The sequence below is a fragment of the Oncorhynchus masou genome, unplaced genomic scaffold, assembly GCF_036934945.1.
Source record: "Oncorhynchus masou masou isolate Uvic2021 unplaced genomic scaffold, UVic_Omas_1.1 unplaced_scaffold_2380, whole genome shotgun sequence".
Lineage (NCBI taxonomy): Eukaryota > Metazoa > Chordata > Actinopteri > Salmoniformes > Salmonidae > Oncorhynchus > Oncorhynchus masou.
Window position 1 is genome coordinate 13,046 of NW_027008838.1, and position 22,869 is coordinate 35,914.

Consider the following 22,869-nt stretch of genomic DNA (forward strand, 5'->3'; position numbering starts at 1 on the left):
GTTCCCCCCTTTGTTATAATAATTAACATAGTGAGGCATGGATTAATGAAAATGTATCTTTTGTTGGGCTGGATGTTTGAAATATGAGGTGATTTGAGTCATGCTTCTTCGGTACTGGAATAAAGACAATTCGCACTATAATGTTGTAAAGAAATACCGTGTATACTGGAGTGATGTAGGATTGTCAATAAAATTGTTCACAGACCAATTTTTGATAGTCCATGTGTATAGGCTGCAAGTACATTGAAATTAAGTTGTTTTCAAATCGCTGAGCACAACCACCCGAAGAAGATGTCTTTTCAACTTTCACTTTCAACCAAAACCGACCATGATGGATGTCTAGTCTGGTCTTCTTGTCAACGTCTTTTTAATGACATTTTACCATTGTAAATAAGACTTTGTTCTTAACTGACTTAAATAAAGGTTACATTACTACAATGTTAAAAACATTGTACATTGTCATATTAATTCAAATACTCCTGTGATTTTAAAACATTCTACATTGTGACATTAACATACTCCTACAATGTTAAAACATTCTACATTATGACATCATTAATATAATCCTACTACAATGTTAAAACATTCTACATTGTGACATCATTAATATACTCCTACTACAATGTTAAAACATTCTACATTATGACATCATTAATATACTCCTACTACAATGTTAAAACATTCTACATTGTGACATTATTTCATTGATATCCTGAAACAACTCCTTCATGTATTTTCTGATGTTTAAATCACAGATCTTTTGTCAGAGTATCTCTTCCAACATTGATGACAGCTATGAGGTTTCTCTCCTGTGTGTTCTCTGGTGTGTAGTCAGATGGCTAGATGAAGTAAAACCCTTCCCACATTGATCACAGCTATAAGGTTTCTCTCCAGTGTGTATTCTCAGGTGTGCTACCAGGTTGCCTGCATGAGCAAAACACTTTCCACATTGATTACAGCTATATGGTTTCTCGCCTGTGTGTGTTCTCTGGTGAATAGTCAGATTGCTGGATGTAACAAAACTCTTCCCACATTGATTACAGCTATAAGGTTTCTCTCCTGTGTGTGTTCTCTGGTGAATAGTCAGAATGCTAGATGTAGTAAAACTCTTCCCACATTGACTACAGCCATGAGGTTTCTCTCCTGTGTGTGTTCTCTGGTGAATAGTCAGATTGCTTGATGTAGTAAAACTCTTCCCACATTGATCACAGCTATGAGGTTTCTCTCCAGTGTGAATTCTCTGGTGTGATTGTAATGTATATAATTTGGAAAATGTCTTCCCACATTGATCACAGCTATAAGGTTTCTCTCCTGTGTGTGTTCTCTGGTGAATAGTCAGATGACTAGATGTTGTAAAACTCTTCCCACATTGATCACAGCTATGGGGTTTCTCTCCAGTGTGAATTCTCTGGTGTAATTGTAATGTATATAGTTTTGAAAAGGTCTTCCCACAGTCAGAGCAGCTATAAGGTTTCTTTCCTGTGTGTATTCTCTGGTGTGTTTTCAGGCTGCTTGGAGCATTAAAACTCTTCCCACATTGATCACAGCTATTACGTTTCTCTCCTGTATGGATTCTCTGATGTCTTTTGAGCTCTGCTGAAGAGGTGAATCTCTTCCAACAGTCAGAGCAGCAGTGAGATGTCTCTACTGTGTGAAATCTCTGGTGCACTTTCAGTGAACCTGATAATGAGTAACTCTTCCTACGGTCAGAGCAGTGGAGAGATTTCTTCCCTGTGGGTTTCCGCTTGAGATGTTCTGATGTGGAGAGATTCTTGTCTGCCTCTTCAGCTTCATGATGTTGTCGAGGCTCCCCAGAGGATCCACGATGGTCACGTCTCTCTCCTGTGTGAACAACAAAATCAGACAGATGGTTAAAAAGGCCCACAACAGCAGAAATCCACTGTTTATTTTTAGCTAAAAAGGTGATGCCCATGATGTTGTACAACAATTTACATTCTTAATGAATGTTTAAATGCTTTTACAAACTTATTTGACAATCAGTGAACAAGTCACATTTTGTCTTGTTTTTTTTTCACTTTAGTTGTAAAGTTGATGATTCTAGAATATCTATATGGGCCCTTTTCTGTGTTTGCTCAAATTTGCCACACGAGGATGATGTGCAATTTAGTTGTAGAAACTTCTCCCTGCTGAAGAAGAAACCACTAGTTATGGATGTAGAGATATGGTATATCTACATTGAGAAAAAATGGTGAGTGACAATTGTAGTTTTCCACAATGTATTCTGAATATTACCACACATTATCAGCGCAAGATCAGGAGTGCTACTGAAGGAAACTCACATTAAGTTCTGTGTCTATTCACTAATTCACCACCGTGGGGAAAACTCAGGGGAGTTCTCATAGGCTGACAGCAAATATAGCCTCCATTTACAGGTTGCTTATGAGTGCATTTCACACTACTTTTGGATTCAATTGTAAGGCTCGTTTGTCCTGCTTAATATAATGTTTAAGCAGTTTATACTTTTTTTTTTAAACAAACATTTTAATCCATTTTAGAATAAGGCTGTAACATAACAAAATGTGGAAAAAAGTCAAGGGGGTCTGAATACTTTCTGAAAGAACTGAATATGCAAAACATTGCTCTTTCTATAACACTGACCAGGTGGATCCAGGTGAATCAGAGAAGGGTGAAAGGTTAAGAGTTGACCCCAACTGACAACCAATTAGAAAAATAAAAACAATCCCAATAAAAAGCTGTTTCAGCTGAGATCTATTTGTATTGCATCAATGGGCTGCATCTCAATCCACCAATCATCGGACTTCTCACATAAACGTCTGTAGCGTCCAAACAGTTTGGACGCTACAGACGTTTATGTGAGAAGTCCGATGATTGGTGGATTGAGATGCAGCCCATTTTCACTGATACTGAAACCACTCTGTGGAAAGGTAAGTCTCTCACAAAAACACATACAGTCAAACCAGTCAAAGTCAAACGTTTTGGACACGCCTACTCATTCATTCAAGGTTTTTTCTAGATTTCTACATTGTAGAAATGTCTTGTTTTAATTGCTTTACTAGGAATCTTAGCTCATGTTATTTATATTAGTGCAGGGTGAGCTGCACACAGTGGACTTCCCACTACGGCACACTGTCTCAGTGCTTTCAAGGGTTTTTCTTTATTTTTTACATTGTAATAGTGAAGAAATCAAAACAATGAAATAACATATGGAATCATGTAGTAACCCCAAAAAAATGTGTTGAAACAAATCAAAATATGTTATATTTGAGATTCTTCAAAGTATTTCAATAATGCATTGTCAAAGCATTATAATTAACAGGTGTGCCTTGTTAAAAGTTCATTTCTTTCCTTCTTAATACTTTTGAGACAATCAGTTGTGATGTGACAAGGTAGGGTTGGTATACAGAAGATAGCCCTATTTGGTAAAAGACCAAGTCCATATTATGGCAAGAACATCTCAAATAAGCAAAGAGAAATGACAGTCCATCATTACTTTAAGACATGAAGGTCAGTCAATGCAGAAAATGTCAAGTTTCTTCAAGTACAGTCGCAAAAACCATCAAGCGCTATTATGAAATTGTCTCTCATGAGGACCACCACAGGAAAGGAAGACCCAGAGTTACCTCTGCTGCAGAGGATAAGTTCATTAGAGTTACCAGCCTCAGAAATTGCAGCTCAAATAAATGCTTCACAGATGTCAAGTAACAGACACATCTCAACATCAACTGTTCAGATGAGACTGTTTGAATCAGGCCTTCATGGTCAAATTGCTGCAAAGAAACCACTACTAAGGGACACCAATAAAGAAACTTGCTTGGACCAAGAAACACAAGCAATGGACACTAGACCGGTGGAAATCTGTATTTTGGTCTGATGAGTCCAAATTTGACATTTTTGGTTCCAACCCCGTGTCTTTGTGAGACGCAGAGTCGGTGAACGGATGACCTCCACATGTCTGGTTCTCACTGTGAAGCGAGGAGGAGGTGTGATGGTGTGGGGGTGCTTTGCTGGTGACTCTGTTTGGGATTTATTTAGAATTCAAGGCACACTTAACCAGCATGGCTACCACAGCATTCTGCAGCGATACACCATCTCATCTGGTTTGCACTTAGACTATCATTTGTTATTCAACAGGACAATGACCTAACACACCTCCAGGCTTGGTAAGGGCTATTTGACCAAGAAGGAGAGTGATGGAGTACTGCATCAGATGGCCTCCACAATCACCCGACCTCAACCCAATTGAGATGGTTTGGGATGAGTTGGACGGCAGAGTGAAGGAAAAGCAGTCAACAAGTGCTCAGCATATGTGGGAACTCCTTAAAATCTGTTGGAAAAGCATTCCAGGTGAAGCTGGTTGAGAGAATGCCAAGAGTGTGCAAAGCTGTCATCGAGGCAGAGTGGCTACATTGAAGAATAACACTAACACTTTGGTTACTACATGATTCCATTTGTGTTATTTCATAGTTTTGATGTCTTCACTGTTATTCTACAATGTAGAAAATAGAAACATAGAACATAGAAAATAGTAAAAATAAAATAAAAACTTGAGGCGGTAGTAGGAAGTCCACTGTGTGCAGTTCACCCTGCACTAAACATAAATAACATGAGCATGTCTACTTCGCTAAGCATCCCAGTAAAGCAATTAAAACAATCAAGCATCCCAGAAGTGCTACGATATCCCACGTGAACATACAGTGAGGAGAACAAGCATTTGAAACACTGCCAATTTTGCAGGTTTTCCTATTTACAAAGCATGTAGAGGTCTGTAATTTTTTATCATAGGTACACTTATTACAACTGTGAGAGATGGAATCTAAAACAAAAATCCAGAAAACCGCATTGTATGATTTTTAAGTAATTAATTAGCATTTTATCATAGGTACACTTAACAAAAAGCATTGTATTCACTAAACCCTAAACCTCAACTAAATATTGTATCTTGTAATGAATAATGTGGAAATTGAGCAAGTTGAGGTGACTAAACTGCTTGGAGTAATTGTAAACTGTCATGGTCAAAACATGTTGATACAACAGTAGCTAAGATGGGGAGAAGTCTGTCTGTAATAAAGTGTTTCTCTGCCTTCTTAAACAACACTATCAACAAGCCCTAGTTACCAATACATGTTGCTCAGTGTAGTTCAATGTCCAGGCCTATTTTAACTGTTAAAAAACACTGACTACATCATATGAAAAGTGTAACGTTATGACTACAACTACTGTTCCCTGAAGGAGGGAAACGACGAATATACTATTAAATCTGCACCTGGCTGGAAGTCTCGCCTTCCACAGGTGACGATTCATTCCTTCAATTGAAAACTCTCCGCCGAGCCCAGGAAAGGGAGGTGCCAAGAAGAAGATGTTCCTCATTTCCCCTCCTTCAGGGAACAGTAGTTATAGTCCTAACATTCAACGTTCCGTGAGCCAATGTGAGAAAGAATTTTAACCCCTGTAAGTCTAAACTGACATGGAATTGTTTTAAGATGGTAATGCTAAATGTACTGTGATATTATTTATGATGATAAAATGTACTGTGATATTATTTATGATGATCAAATGTACTGTGATATTATTTATTATGATAAAATGTACTGTGATATTATTTATTATGATAAAATGTACTGTGATATTATTTATGATGATAAAATGTACTATGGATTACTTAGATTACTTATATTTTAGCAAATTTGCATCAATCGACTCTAATGGGTTAATGATATGATCATGCTCTCGTTAGCCGATGTGAGGAAGACCTTTAAACAGGTCAACATTCACAAGGCTGCAGGGCCAGACGGATTACCGGGATGCGTGTACTCAGAGCATGCGCTGACCAACTTGCAAGTGTCTTCACTGACATTTTCAACCTCTCCCTGACCCAGTCTGTAATACCAACATGACAGACAACTATAGTCCCTGAGCCCAAGAACGCCAAGGTAACCGGTCTAAATGATTACCACCCCAAAGCGTCACATCCGTAGCCATGAAGTGCTTTGAAAGGCTGGTCATGGCTCACATCAACACCATCATCCCAGAGACCCAACAGATCCACAGATGACGCAATCTCTATTGCGCTCCACACTGCCCTTTCCCACCTGGACAAAAGGAACACCTACGTGAGAATGCTGTTCATTGACTACAGCTCATCGCTCCACACCATAGTGCCCTCAAAGCTCATCCCTAAGCTGGGACTGAATTCCTCCATCTGGATCCTGGACATCCTGACGCCAGGTGGTGAGGGTTGGCAACAACACAAATTCATAGAGAACGATATTGTAGAAACCTTAACCCAACACCTTAACCCAACACCTTAACCCAACACCTTAACCCAACACCTTAACCCAACACCTTAACCCAACACCTTAACCCAACACCTTAACCCAACACCTTAACCCAACACTGGACCCAGGTTTGAGTTCAGCTGAACCTAACCCTTAAAACACTTAACCCAATACAAGGACTGGCCATCCATGAGTTAAACATGAGAGTTTTAACCTACTATTGAAGTTATACAGTTTGTTTACAAACAGTGGCATTATACAGGCGTGGACCCAGGTTTGGTTTCAGCTGGGGTGAGACAGTTGAAACCATTAAACATGAGGCATTTATAACCTACTATTGAAGTTCACAGAATGTTTACAAACAGTGGTTATATAGTAAATATTTTGGTTTCCAGCCGATGGGGTGAGACAGTTGGACAAAAGGCATTTATAAATGGGATTCTTATTATTATATTATTATTATTAAATGGGTCTTTCTATAATTGCCAGTGTAGATTTCCTGTGGGGTCAAGTTGTTAAAGCTGTTGATAAGTCATTGTATAATATTCAGCCAATCCCCCCCCCCATTATTTTAGGACTGACTCTAGTCGACTGGTCGTATGTCGAGATTTTTTAAATATTTATTTTGTCGAGCAGTTGCAAATACACTAAATAAACAAATGTGTTCACCCCTTCAAATTAGCGTTTTCGGCTATTTCAGCCACACCTTGTTGCTGACAGGTGTATAAAATCGAGCACACAGCCATGCAATCTCCATAGCCCAACATTGGCAGTAGAATGACCTTACTGAAGAGCTCAGTGACTTTAAAACGTAGCACCGTCATAGGATGCCACCTTTCCAGCAAGTCAGTTCGTCAAATTTCTGCCCTGCTAGAGCTGCCCCATAGTGACCACGTAGTCTATATATACATTAATACATCTAGTGCTTTCACTGTAAGTGAAACTGTACGTGCTGTTATTGTGAAGTGGAACGTTATGGAGCCTTTTGGACCTAGAGAGACTTTGACTTGTCTATGACTTGGTGCCTTCCTCTGACACCGCCTGGTATAGAGGCCCTGAGTGGCAGGGAGTTTGGCTCCAGTGGTGTGCACCATACTCTATAGCACCTTGCTGTCAGATGCCAAGCAGTTGACCAAACCAGGCGGTGTAAACCAGGCGGTGTAGCAGCCAGTCAAGATGCTCTCAAGGTCTTCTCAGTCAAGCCAGTCAAGATGCTCTTGAGGTCTTCTCAGCTGTTAATCAAACCTGGGCAGCCATTTTCTTGCTGTTTAAATATTAGTGTAACAGTATGACTTTAGACCGTCCCCTCGCCCATACCCGGGCGCGAACCAGGGACCCTCCGCACACATCAACAACAGTCACCCACGAAGCATTGTTACCGGTCGCTCCACAAAAGCCGCGGCCCTTGCAGAGCAAGGGTAACTACTACTTCAAGGTCTTAGAGCATGTGACGTCACCGATTGAAACGCTATTTTGCGCGCACCGCTAACTAAGCTAGCCGTTTCACATCCGTTACACCAGGTTGTCCCTTTAAAAAGCCACATCAATCAACCAACCAATCTGCAGTTGAAACAATAACAAAGCTGTAATTCCACCACTGTTTTGGTAATAAGATGATAGATGGGGCTGGAGAAATGTAACTACTCTCTAATTCATAGACAGACCTATGGATGCAAGGACTGACCATCCATGATATCAACATTATAGTTTTAACCATGTTGAGGAAATAGTGTTGATTTACATTGTTTCTAAACATTGGAGTAAAAAAAAAGCTTATTTGGGGTTCCGATGGGGTACACAGTTAAACTAAGCTCATGAAGCATGTGTCATATTCTTCAAGAATCAATGGCTATGAATTAATAATTTAAAAGTCCAAATATGGATGTAGCAACTGCAGATTTTCCTTTTATCACCCTGCAACAACTGCAATTTGTGTCTCTGTTTTTAAGACAGTACTTACTAGTATTAATCAGGGAACGGTTTCTCAAAACCATCTTACTGCTATGTTCATCATTAGAACCGTTGGACGCCTTAAGATGCCTTTGGGAATCCAGGCCCAGATATTCAGTTTCCTCCTCTTCTTCCTCCTCCTTTTTCGATGTAACAGTCATCTCCCCCTCCTCCTCCTCTTTAACTCCAAAAACTGCATCCTCCTCTTCTTTTAATGTAACATCCTCCTCCTCTTTCACTCGGAACGCATCTTCCTTGTCTTTCTCTTCTTCTTTCATGGTAACAGCCTCACCCTCTAATCGTTTTTGTATTGTAACATCCTCCTCCCCCTCTTTCACGAGACCCTCTTCCCCCGTCCAGCAGACCGCCTCTTCTTTATCAGGAGAGTAGCTTAGTGAACTCATGGTCGGAGATGTTAGCTAGCTATGCTAACTTAACCAGCCCGCTAAATGACCAATAATAACAACGCCGTAAATGGGATAACGAACAAGACGACAGAAGTGTGTTTAAAACCCAGTGGCTAATAAACACTAAAGCGTCTAAAGAGCTTTATTAGTTCGTCTATTTTGTCAACAAGCTACCGAGGTGTCTGACTAACTATCACTGCTGTTGAAAGAAGCGTTCCGTCCACTAGATTATACGTCACACCAGCAGCATCGCCTTAAAGTCTCAGACCGCCATCTGCTGACTGGAGTGGGTAACGCAGATGAGTAAATTAATATTTTATTTTCAGAAAAAAAAGTTAAACGGTAGGAAGTTTTTACTCACCAATGTAGCAACACAGTGTAGTTTTAAAGACTTAATAATGTAGTTGTAGTCACGACCTGATTACCTATATGGCGGTGCACAATTCGGCGTCATCTAGGTTTGGCCGGAGTAGACCGTCATTGTAAATAGGATGTTGTTCTTAACTGACTTGCCTGGTTAAATAAAAGGTAAAATAAAATAATAATATTAATAACACTGCTAATACTAAATGTTCAGTGAATGTGAGTCTATTTAAATGGTTTACTCATAATTAGCTTTCCTTTTTCACACAGCCTGCTCTGCTCGGAGGTGCTCAATCCAGCCAGCTGAAAACTCAAAAAAAGCAGACCGCTCTGAGCCGTCCGCATGGTCCCAAAGCACACCTCTGTCCGATTTTGTATCACATTGCAATGATATAACTTGGTAAAAGTGATATTGGTGTAATTTCCCACCCATTTTGGCTGTATGAAAGTTAATTTCCCCTCAGACACGACCATTTGTTCTTCGTTATTATGAAGGTAATTTGTGTTTATGCAGTGGCCTGACTGATTGGACAAAACCGAGCGTAGATTGGACATCAGGCAGAGGCATTGAATAATAAAAACTATCTTTTGTCAGGCCGAATGTTTGAAATATGAGGTGATTTGAGTCATGAGGTGCTTCTTCAGTAGTGGAATAAAGACAATTAGCACTTGAGTGTTGTCAAGAAATGCTGGAGTGATGTAGGATTGTTAATAAAATTGATTATAGACCAATGTATTATACTGTGTCCATGTGTACAGGCTGCAAGTACCTTGAAATACTGGAGTGATGTAGATTGTTAATAAAACTGTTCATTGTTAATAAAACTGTTCATTGTTAATAAAACTGTTCATTGTTAATAAAACTGTTAATTGTTAATAAACCTGTTCATTGTTAATAAAACTGGAGTGATGTATGATTGTTAATAAAACTGGAGTGATGTATGATTGTTAATAAAACTGGAGTGATGTAGGATTGTTAAGAAAGCTGCTCATTTACCTTTTTTTATATATATATATATATATAAAAGCCTCCATGCTGCAAGTATGTTGAAACTAAGTTGTTTTCAAGTCGTTGAAACAACAACCTGAAAAATACGTACTTTCAAAATAAATGTAAACTTCAACCAAAACTGAATTTAGATTGGATGTCAGAATAGTCTTTACTTGGTGGGATAGCCCCAATGTCAAAACACAGTTTTAACCTGTCCGAATCAATAACCAATTTCCAGAAACAACAAGAGGCAATAAATCACTGATATATCTATTAGTGTGGAAATCAGGCTGTAAATGCTATTGATGCTAACACAACTAAAAAAAACACATGGAAATGGAAGATATCTTTTACCTCACTGGTTAGAGGACAACCTGCAGAAGACAGTCAGCTACATGTTGGAGTGATGCATTTAAATGTAGGGGTCGCTAAACAATGGAACGCAACACTTATTTGTCATCACTCATCAATATCATGTTGAAATCAATTGTGCCTAACAGCTCAAAAACCACAAGGAATCTGGGAATAATGTGTACATCATTGGTTAGAGGACAATTTGTAGAAAACAGCTAGCTACATTTTGAAGTGTAGTGGATCACCGATGAGGTAAGTCTAACACAACACGATGTTAATCACATAAATAGTACTCTTTCATTTCAGACCCTGAATTTTTCCCCTGATGAGGCTAATATCCATATCATGCTGAAATCAATAGAACAGGGGGCAAACATTTAGGGTTCTACATTATGACATCATTAAAATACTTCTACTACAATGTTAAAACATTCTACATTGTGACATCATTAGAATACTCCTACTACAATGTTAAAACATTCTACATTGTGACATCATTAGAACACTCCTACTACAATGTTACAACATTCTACATTGTGACATTATTTCATTGATATCATGAAACAAGTCCTTCATGTATGTACTTTCTGATGTTTTATCAGAGATCTTTTACCAGAGTAACTCTTCCCACATTGATCACAACTATGAGGTTTCTCTCCTGTGTGTGTTCTCCGGTGTGCTATCAGGATATTTGCCTGAGTGAAACTCTTCCCACATTGATCACAGCTAAAAGGTTTCTCTCCTGTGTGTGTTCTCTGGTGCATAGTCAGACAGCTAGATGTAACAAAACTCTTCCCACATTGATCACAACTATAAGGTTTCTCTCCAGTGTGTGTTCTCAAATGTACCATCAGGTTGCTTGAATGAGTAAACCTCTTCTCACATTGACTACAGCTGTAAGGTTTCTCTCCTGTGTGTGTTCTCTCGTGAATAGTCAGCTGGCTAGATGAAGTGAAACTCTTCCCACATTGACTACAGCTATAAGGTCTATCTCCTGTGTGTGTTCTCTGATGTGTTTTCAGGCTGCTTGGAACATTAAAACTCTTCCCACATCGATCACAGCTATAAGGTTTCTCACCAGTGTGTATTCGCTGGTGTATAGTCAGACTGCTAGATGTAACAAATCTCTTCCCACATTGATCACAGCTATAAGATTTCTCTCCTGTGTGTGTTTTCTGGTGTGCTTTCAGGCTGCTTGTAACACTAAAACTCTTCCCACATTGATCACAGCTATTAGGTTTCTCTCCCGTGTGGATTCTCAGATGTCTTTTAAGGTCAGCTGAAGAGGGGAATCTCTTCCCACAGTCAGAGCAGCAATGAGTTCTCTTCCCTGTGGGTCTCTGCGGGTGTTTATTGAGGTGTGCTGATGCGGAGAGACTCTCCTCTGTCTCTTCAGCATCATGCTGTTGTTGAGGCTCCCCAGAGGATCCACAATAGTCCCGTCTCTCTCCTGTGTGAACAACGAAGTCAAACAGATGGTTAAAGGCCCACAACAGCAGAAATCCACTGTTTATTTTAACTAAAAAACGATGCACATGATGTTGTGTGCAAACTTGTTTAACAATTGTCTTAAGACAGAAGGGGCTGCAGGGTAGCCTAGTGGTTAGAGCGTCGGACTAGTAACCGAAAGGTTGCAAGTTCATATCCCCGAGCTGACAAGGTAGAAATCTGTCGTTCTGCCCCTGAACAGGCAGTTAACCCACTTCTTAGGCCGTCATTGAAAATAAGAATTTGTTCTTTAACTGACTTGCCTAGTTAAATAAAGGTAAAATAAATAAGAAATTAATTATCTTCTTCTTCGGTTTCCTTTTTTCTTCGGCAAGTTGAGGTGAGGCATCTATTTCTCAAACTAGACATTTCTAATGTACCTGACCACCCCAGTAAAACTAATCCCGTCCGAATAGGGCTGTTTCCTGTTTCCTGTTTCTCTGCTGCTGCCTCCGCCACATCCTGACCCTGTAATACCTACAGGTTTCAAGCAAACCACCATAATCCCAAGAACGCCAAGGTAACCTGTCTAAATGACTACTGCCCCGTAGCACTCACATCCGTAGCCATGAAATGCTTTGAAAGGCTGGTCATGGCTCACATCAGCACCATCATCCCAGAAACCCTTAGACCCACTCCAATTCACATCCCGCCCCAACAGATCCACAGATGATTGCAATCTCTATTGCGCTCCACACTGCCCTTTACCACCTGGACAGAAGGAACACCTATGTGAGAATGCTGTTCATTGACTACAGCTCAGCGTTCAACACCATAGTGCCCTCAAAGCTCATCACTAAGCTAAGGAACCCGGGGGCGAGGGGCTCTCTGGGATCCATCCGTCTTGGATGGTTTGTGACCTGGCGGTTGAGAGCTTGGGTCGGCGGCCAACAGGAGCTTGGTGAGAGATCTGTCAACGTTTCCTTGGGCGGGGCGCTTGACCCTGGTTGCTGCGGTGGGTCGCTCTGGACGGGAGTCTGCAAGTGGAATGTAAATGTTGAGCGGCTTGTTTAAATAATCCATTTAAAAAAAAAATAATTTCCGCCATACTGATCCTCAACACGGGAGCTCAGTCCCGTCCTCTACTTCCAAGTTCACCCACAACTGTATGGCAGCGCAACACTCCACCACCATCATTAAGCTGGCTGACAACCAGACGGTGGTAGGCTTGATCACAGATGATGATGAGACAGGCTATAGGGAGGAGGTCAGAGACCTGGCAGTGTGGTGCCAGGACAACAACCTCTTCCTCAACGTGGGCAAGACAAAGGAGCTGATCGTGGACTACAGGAAACGGAGGGCCGAACCCGCCCCCATCCACATCGACAAAAACACACCAAGACAGTCGTGAAGAGGGCACAACAAAGCCTATCCCCCCTCAGGAGACTGAAAAGATTTGGCATGGGTCCTCAGATCCTCAAAAGGTTTTACAGCTGCACCATCGAGAGCATCCTGAATGGTTGCATCAATACCTGGTATGGCAACTGCTCGGACTCCAACCGCAAGGCACTACAGAGGGTACTGCGTACGGCCCAGTACATCAATGGGGCCAAGCTTCCTGCCATCCAGGACCTCTATACCAGGCGGTGTCAGAGGAAGGCTCCAAAAATGGTCAAAAGACTCCAGCCACCCAAGTGATAGACAGTACTCTCTGCTACCGCACAGCATGCAGTACCAGATTGCCAAGCCTGGGACCAAAAGGCTCCTGAACAGCTTCTAACCCCAAACCATGAGACCGCTGGACAGCTAATCAAAATGCCACCCGGACTATTTACATTGACCCCCACCCTTTTCCCCCCTGAACTCGCTGAACCCCTTTTATCATTTATTTACCCCGCCCAAAATGCTCCACTGACTCTACCCACACACTGACCACTCTACCCACACACTGACCACTCTACCCACACACTGACCACTCTACCCACACACTGACCACTCTACCCGCACACTGACCACTCTACCCGCACACTGACCACTCTACCCGCACACTGACCACTCTACCCACACACTGACCACTCTACCCACACACTGACCACTCTACCCACACACTGACCACTCTACCCACACACTGACCACTCTACCCACACACTGACCACTCTACCCACACACTGACCACTCGACCCGCACACTGACCACTACTACCCACACACTGACCACTCGACACTACACTGACCAGACTCGAGGACCAGACTACATGACCAGACTCGAGCACACTGACCAGACTCGACATGACCAACTCTAGTGACACTACCATGACCAACAGTTATGATACACTACATGACCAACAGGACACTACATGACCAACAGGACACTACATGACCAACAGGACACTACATGACCAACAGACACTACATGACCAACAGGACACTACATGACCAACAGTATGTGGACACTACATGACCAACAGTACACTACATGACCAACAGGACACTACATGACCAACAGGACACTACATGACCAACAGGACACTACATGACCAACAGTATGTGGACACTACATGACCAACAGGACACGACATGACCAACAGGACACTACATGACCAACAGGACACTACATGACCAACAGGACACTACATGACCAACAGGACACTACATGACCAACAGGACACTACATGACCAACAGGACCAACAGGACACTACATGACCAACAGGACACTACATGACCAACAGGACACTACATGACCAACAGGACACTACATGACCAACAGGACACTACATGACCAACAGGACACTACATGACCAACAGGACACTACATGACCAACAGGACACTACATGACCAACAGGACACTACATGACCAACAGGACACTATGACCAACAGGACACTACATGACCAACAGTATGTGGACACTACATGACCAACAGGACACTACATGACCAACAGGACACTACATGACCAACAGGACACTACATGACCAACAGGACACTACATGACCAACAGTACATGACCAACAGGACACTACATGACCAACAGGACACTACATGACCAACAGGACACTACATGACCAACAGGACACTACATGACCAACAGTATGTGGACACCACATGACCAACAGGACACTACATGACCAACAGGACACTACATGACCAACAGGACACTACATGACCAACAGGACACTACATGACCAACAGTATGTGGACACTACATGACCAACAGTACACAACATGACCAACAGGACACTACATGACCAATAGTACACTACATGACCAACAGGACACTACATGACCAACAGGACACTACATGACCAACAGGACACTACATGACCAACAGTATGTGGACACTACATGACCAACAGGACACTAAATGACCAACAATATGTGGACACTACATGACCAACAGGACACTACATGACCAACAGGACACTACATGACCAACAGGACACTACATGACCAACAGTATGTGGACACTACATGACCAACAGTATGTGGACACTACATGACCAACAGTATGACACTACATGACCAACAGGACACTACATGACCAACAGGACACTACATGACCAACAGTATGTGGACACTACATGACCAACAGGACACTACATGACCAACAGGACCAACCAACAGGACACTACATGACCAACAGGACACTACATGACCAACAGGACACTACATGACCAACAGTATGTGGACACTACATGACCAACAGGACACTACATGACCAACAGTACATGACCAACAGGACACTACATGACCAACAGGACACTACATGACCAACAGTATGTGGACACTACATGACCAACAGGACACTACATGACCAACAGGACACTACATGACCAACAGTATGTGGACACTACATGACCAACAGGACACTACATGACCAACAGTATGTGGACACTACATGACCAACAGTATGGGGACACTACATGACCAACAGTATGTGGACACTACATGACCAACAGGACACTACATGACCAACAGTATGTGGACACTACATGACCAACAGTATGTGGACACTACATGACCAACAGGACACTACATGACCAACAGGACACTACATGACCAACAGTATGTGGACACCACATGACCAACAGGACACTACATGACCAACAGGACACTACATGACCAACAGGACACTACATGACCAACAGGACACTACATGACCAACAGGACACTACATGACCAACAGGACACTACATGACCAACAGGACACTACATGACCAACAGGACACCACATGACCAACAGGACACTACATGACCAACAGGACACTACATGACCAACAGGACACTACATGACCAACAGTATGACACTACATGACCAACAGGACACTACATGACCAACAGGACACTACATGACCAACAGGACACTACATGACCAACAGGACACTACATGACCAACAGGACACTCCATGACCAACAGGACACTACATGACCAACAGGACACTACATGACCAACAGGACACTACATGACCAACAGTATGTGGACACTACATGACCAACAGGACACTACATGACCAACAGGACACTACATGACCAACAGTATGACACTACATGACCAACAGGACACTACATGACCAACAGTATGTGGACACTACATGACCAACAGGACACTACATGACCAACAGTATGTGGACACTACATGACCAACAGGACACTACATGACCACTACAGGACACTACATGACCAACAGTATGTGGACACTACATGACCAACAGGACACTACATGACCAACAGGACACTACATGACCAACAGGACACTACATGACCAACAGGACACTACATGACCAACAGGACACTACATGACCAACAGGACACTACATGACCAACGGACACTACTGTGGACACTACATGACCAACAGTATGTGGACACTACATGACCAACAGTATGTGGACACTACATGACCAACAGGACACTACATGACCAACAGGACACTACATGACCAACAGGACACTACATGACCAACAGGACACTACATGACCAACAGGACACTACATGACCAACAGGACACTACATGACCAACAGGACACTACACTACATGACCAACAGGACACTACAAATGACCAACAGTATGACCAACAGGCCACTACATGACCAACAGGACACTACATGACCAACAGTATGTGGACACTACATGACCAACAGGACACCACATGACCAACAGGACACTACATGACCAACAGGACACTACATGACCAACAGGACACTACATGACCAACAGGACACTACATGACCAACAGGACACTACATGACCAACAGGACACTACATGACCAACAGGACACTACATGACCAACAGGACACTACATGACCAACAGGACAGACCAACAGACACTACATGACCAACAGGACACTACATGACCAACAGGACACTAAATGACCAACAGTATGTGGACACTACATGACCAACAGGACACTACATGACCAACAGGACACTAAATGACCAACAGTATGTGGACACTACATGACCAAGAGGACACTACATGACCAACAGTATGTGGACACTACATGACCAACAGGACACTACATGACCAACAGTACATGACCAACAGGACACTACATGACCAACAGGACACATGACCAACCAGGACACTACATGACCAACAGTACACACTACATGACCAACAGGACACTACATGACCAACAGGACACTACATGACCAACAGGACACTACATGACCAACAGGACACTACATGACCAACAGTATGTGGACACCACATGACCAACAGTATGTGGACACTACATGACCAACAGGACACTACATGACCAACAGTATGTGGACACTACATGACCAACAGGACACTACATGACCAACAGTATGTGGACACTACATGACCAACAGGACACTACATGACCAACAGTATGTGGACACTACATGACCAACAGGACACTACATGACCAACAGGACACTACATGACCAACAGGACACTACATGACCAACAGGACACTACATGACCAACAGGACACTACATGACCAACAGGACACTACATGACCAACAGGACACTACATGACCAACAGGACACTACATGACCAACAGGACACTACATGACCAACAGGACACTACATGACCAACAGTATGTGGACACTACATGACCAACAGGACACTACATGACCAACAGGACACGACATGAGCAACAGTATGTGGACACTACATGACCAACAGGACACTACATGACCAACAGAAGGTGGACACTACATGACCAACAGTATGTGGACACTACATGACCAACAGGACACTACATGACCAACAGTAGGTGGACACTACATGACCAACAGGACGTGACATGACATGACCAACAGGACACTACATGACCAACAGGACACTACATGACCAACAGGACACTACATGACCAACAGGACACTACATGACCAACAGGACACTACATGACCAACAGGACACTACATGACCAACAGGACACTACATGACCAACAGGACACTACATGACCAACAGGTGGACACTACATGACCAACAGGACACTACATGACCAACAGTATGTGGACACTACATGACCAACAGGACACTCCATGACCAACAGTATGTACATGACCAACAGACATGACCAACAGGACACCAACAGGACACTACATGACCAACAGGACACTACATGACCAACAGTATGTGGACACCTGCATGTCATGACCAACAGGACATCTCATTCCAAAATCATGACCACAGAATATGACCAACAGTTCTGGCAGGACACTACATGACCAACAGGACACTACATGACCAACAGACACTACATGACCAACATGCACTGAAACAGGAAAGGGACCAAACTGTTGACCAACGGATTACAACAGTATGTGGACACTACATGACCAACAGGACAGAATGTTCAGAATGTTGTGTTTGCATGTAACAGAATTAAATGTCCAACAGGACACTGGAAATGACCAACAGGGGACCTGGAACCATGACCAAAACAGCCAACAGATACATGACCAACAGTATGACCAACAGGACACTACATGACCAACAGGACACTAACCAACAGGACACTAACCAACAGGACACTAAATAACCAACAGTGCACTACATGACCAACAGTACACCACTAAAACCAGATTTGTCACTTGACCAACAATGAATCACTCTTCACCACCTGGCATGCCAACAGAATCACCTGGCAGTCCGATGCTCCAGAATCACCTGGCAGTCCGATGCTCCAGAATCACCTGGCAGTCCGATGCTCCAGAATCACCTGGCAGTCCGATGCTCCAGAATCACCTGGCAGTCCGATGCTCCAGAAACTTTACAGTTGGAACTATGCATTCAGCAGGTCCCGAAAACCAGATTTGTCCAGAATGAATCACCTTCACCACCTGGCAGTCCGATGCTCCAGAATCACCTGGCAGTCCGATGCTCCAGAATCACCTGGCAGTCCGATGCTCCAGAGTCACCTGGCAGTCCGATGCTCCAGAATCACCTGGCAGTCCGATGCTCCAGAATCACCTGGCAGTCCGATGCTCCAGAATCACCTGGCAGTCCGATGCTCCAGAATCACCTGGCAGTCCGATGCTCCAGAATCACCTGGCAGTCCGATGCTCCAGACACACCTGGCAGTCCGATGCTCCAGAATCACCTGGCAGTCCGATGCTCCAGAATCACCTGGCAGTCCGATGCACCTGGCCAGCTCCAGAGTCCAATGGCGGAAACCTTTACACCACTCCGGCCGATGCATGGTATTGCGCATGGTGATCTTGGGGCTCGTGTGCGGCTGCTCGGCCGTCCGAGGCAGTTTGGAACACGCTTCAGCACTCGGCCTTCCCGTTCTGTGAGCTTGTGTGGCCTACCACTTTGCAGCTGAGCCGTTGTTGCTCTTAGACGTTTCCACTTCACAATAACACTTACAGTTGACCAGGGAAGCTCTAGCAGGGCAGAAAGTTGACAAAACTGACTTGTTGGAAAGGTAGCATCCTATGACGGTGCTATGTTTTAAAGTCACTGAGCTCTTCAATAAGGTCATTCTACTTCCAATGTTTGTCTATGGAGATTGCATGGCGGTGTGCTCAATTTTATACACCTGTCAGCAACAGGTGTGGCTGAAATAGCTGAATCCACTAATTTGAAGGGGTGAACACATTTGTATATGTAGTGTATGTGCAACTTCCAGACCAAAAAATATTAGTCAACAAAACAGCCTTTCGACCAAAGAATCGGCCAGCCGACTACAGGTCAGCCATAAAAAAAGAGTGGAAACAAAATTGGCAGAATAATATACAATTTGACTTAACAGCAGTAACAACATGACCCCCACAGGAAATCTACACTGGCAGTTATAGAATATACTATATATCCTAGGAACCTGGTTAAACTATCATTATGACATCATGGATAAATTCTAGAATATACTATATAGCCTAGAAACCAGGTTAAATTATCATTATGACATCATGGATGAATTCTAGAATATACTATATAGCCTAGAAACCTGGTTAAACTATCATTATGACCTCATGGATGAATTCTAGAATATACTATATAACCTAGACAATTTGACACCCACAGAAAATCTACACAGGCAGTTATAGAATATACCCATTTACTATATAATTCTTTAAGAATATAACTTAGAAATGCCTCAAAAATTTCAACTGTATAACCCCGTCAGAAACCAAAACATAAGCTCCTATAATACCACTGTTTGTAAACAAACACTGCATAGCCTCAAAATGTGTTCAAAACTTTCATTTTGATCTTCTGGATGTCCTGTCTTTGTATATAGTAAATATATATAGTGAAGCTACTGTCAAGCCAACACCTTATAACTGTTACGCTGTTAAGCCAAGATGTCTGAACTTCTTGACGAGGTCGCTAGGTTTTGGTTTAAGGTTTCTACAATATCGTTCTCTATGAATTTGAGAGTGGTTACACTTCTCCTTCCCCCATCCCTCAGCTGTTAACCAAGTCTCTGTGCAGCCATTTTGTTGCTGTTTAAAATACTAGGTTGCCCCTTTAAAAAAGTCACACATCAACCAACCTGCAGTTCAACCAATAACAAAGCTGTAATTCCACCACTGTTTTGGTAATAAGATGATGGATGGGGCTGGAGAAATGTAACTACTCTCAAATTCATAGGCTGACCTATGGATGCAAGGACTGACCATCCATGATATCAACATTATAGTTTTAACCATGTTGAGGATATACAGTGTTGGTTTACATTGTTTCTAAACATTGGAGTAAAAAAAGCTTATTTGGGGTTCTGATGGGGTACAACAGTTGAACTAAGCTCATGAGGCATGTGTTATATTCCTCAATAATCAATGGCTATAAATAAATAATTTAAAAGTCCAAACATGGATGTAGAAACTACAGATTTACCCTTTAACACCACACATCAGTTCAACAACCGCAGAGTTTGTGCCTCTGTTGTTAAGACATTACTTACTAGTATTAATCAGGGAACGGTTTCTCAAAACCATCTTACTGTTAAGTTCACCGTTAGAACCATTGGACGCCTTAAGTTGACTTTGGGAAACCGGGCCCAGATATCCAGTTTCCTCCTCTTCTTCCTCCTCCTTTTTGGATGTGACAGTCATCTCCCCCTCCTCCTTCACTCCAAAAACTGCATCCTCCTCTTCTTTTACTGTAACATCCTCCTCCTCTTTCACTCTAAACGCGTCTTCATCTTCTGTCAATGTAACGTCTTTCTCTTCTTTCACTGTAACAGCCTCACTCTCTACTTGTTTTTGTACTGTGACATCCTCATCTTCCTTCTCCTCTTTGACGACAATGTTCAGCCACAGACCCTCTTTCTCCGTCCAGCAGACCTCCTCTTCTTTAGCAGGAGAGTAGCTCAGTGAACTCATCGTCGGAGTTGTTAGCTAGCTAGGCTAATGCTAACTTAACCAGCCTGCTAGCTGACCAAGCTTGAACAAAAACAAAAACAACACCATAAATATTAAATTAAATTGAGGACAACTAACTAGATGATATGAGTGGGTTTAAAACACAGTTGCTAATATACACTAAAGCGTCTAAAGAGCTTTATTGGTTCGTCTATTTTGTCAACAAGCTACCGAGGTGTCTGACTAACTATCACTGCTGTTGAAAGAAGCGTTCCGTCCACTAGATTATACGTCACACCAGCAGCATCGCCTTAAAGTCTCAGACCGCCATCTGCTGACTGGAGTGGGCAACGCAGTTGAGTAAAATGTATATTTTATTTTCAGACAAAATGCTAAAGAGCAGGAAGAAATTAGTCAAGGAAGTGAAGTCTCCGGAGGCATGCAGAGGCCAGATTGAGCTCCATTCCGCATTGCTGTGTGCTTCTTAAGATTTTGTATCAATGCGGAGGGGGCTATGTATTGCTCTGCATCGACATGGTTGGTTTAAGGCAGGCGAGGGCGGGGACACAACCTCAGAAACTCAATTCCTTGACAACTTTCCTGACAACAGCTCTGCGCTGCTCTGCGAAGCACGAGAAGTATGACACTTTTGTTGGATAATATATATATATATATATATATATTTATTTATTTATTTATTGTCGGTTAGGGTTAGTAGTATGGTTAAGGTTAGGCATTAGGGTTAGCAGTATGGTTAAGGTTAGGCATTAGCGTTAAGGTATGGTTAAGGTTAGGCATTAGGGTTAGCAGTATGGTTAAGGTTAGGCATTAGGGTTAGCAGTATGGTTAAGGTTAGGCATTAGGTTAGGGTTAGCAGTATGGTTAAGGTTAGGCATTAGCTTAGCAGTATGGTTGCAAGGTTAGGCATTATGGTTAGCAGACCAGTTTTTCTTATTTAAGGTTGGCCAGTTAGGCATTAGAATAACAGTATGGTTAGGTTAGGTTATTTAAGGTTGGGGTTAGGTTAGGGTTATTTATGGGGTTAGGCATTAGGGTTCTAGTATGGTTAACTGTTAGGGTTATTTAAGGTTGGGGTTAGGTTAGGGTTATTAACAGGTCGGGTTAGGCATTAGGGTTAACAGTATGGTTAGGGCTTAGGCATTAGGGTTATATTGGTTAAACCTCACATGGTTAGGCATTAGGGTTAGGTTATGGTTTTAGGTTGGGTTATTTAAGGCAGGTTAGGGTTATTTAAGGTTGGGGTTAGGCATTAGGGTTAGCAGTATGGTTAAGGTTAGGCATTTAGGGTTAGAACCTTAGTTACAACACCC

At 42.5% G+C, this 22,869-nt stretch overlaps 2 protein-coding genes across 3 annotated transcripts; both read right to left on the reverse strand.

Moving 5' to 3' along the window:
• Positions 1–3: 3 nt before the first annotated feature.
• Positions 4–8,800, reverse strand: LOC135533426 (zinc finger protein 501-like). The gene is made up of 2 exons (XM_064960754.1): positions 8,218–8,800; positions 4–1,842 (listed from the first exon to the last, which is right to left on the reverse strand). The coding sequence occupies exons 1-2, from the start codon at positions 8,609–8,611 to the stop codon at positions 794–796; spliced, it is 1,443 nt and encodes a 480-aa protein (XP_064816826.1). The 5' UTR covers positions 8,612–8,800; the 3' UTR covers positions 4–793.
• Positions 8,801–10,104: 1,304 nt separating this feature from the next.
• On the reverse strand, positions 10,105–21,802 carry LOC135533427 (zinc finger protein 664-like). 2 transcript variants are annotated; one of them, XM_064960756.1, is made up of 2 exons: positions 21,178–21,802; positions 10,105–11,772 (listed from the first exon to the last, which is right to left on the reverse strand). In XM_064960756.1, exons 1-2 carry the CDS (start codon positions 21,557–21,559, stop codon positions 10,895–10,897), a joined length of 1,260 nt encoding a protein of 419 aa, XP_064816828.1. In that variant the 5' UTR covers positions 21,560–21,802; the 3' UTR covers positions 10,105–10,894. The 2 variants fall into 2 exon arrangements, with proteins under 2 accessions (XP_064816828.1, XP_064816827.1); XM_064960755.1 differs by having other exon boundaries at positions 21,139–21,802.
• Positions 21,803–22,869: the final 1,067 nt, after the last annotated feature.

What these genes read in the sequence shown, in the direction of transcription:
- LOC135533426 (XM_064960754.1), bottom strand. Translation starts at nt 8,611, where the DNA reads ATGAGTTCACTAAGCTACTCTCCTGATAAAGAAGAGGCGGTCTGCTGG. An exon ending in CCGTTCCCTGATTAATACTA is followed by an intron (nt 1,843 to 8,217) that starts GTAAGTACTGTC and finishes TTGTTCACACAG; the next exon opens with GAGAGAGACGTGACCATCGT.
- LOC135533427 (XM_064960755.1), bottom strand. Translation starts at nt 21,559, where the DNA reads ATGAGTTCACTGAGCTACTCTCCTGCTAAAGAAGAGGAGGTCTGCTGG. An exon ending in CCGTTCCCTGATTAATACTA is followed by an intron (nt 11,773 to 21,138) that starts GTAAGTAATGTC and finishes TTGTTCACACAG; the next exon opens with GAGAGAGACGGGACTATTGT.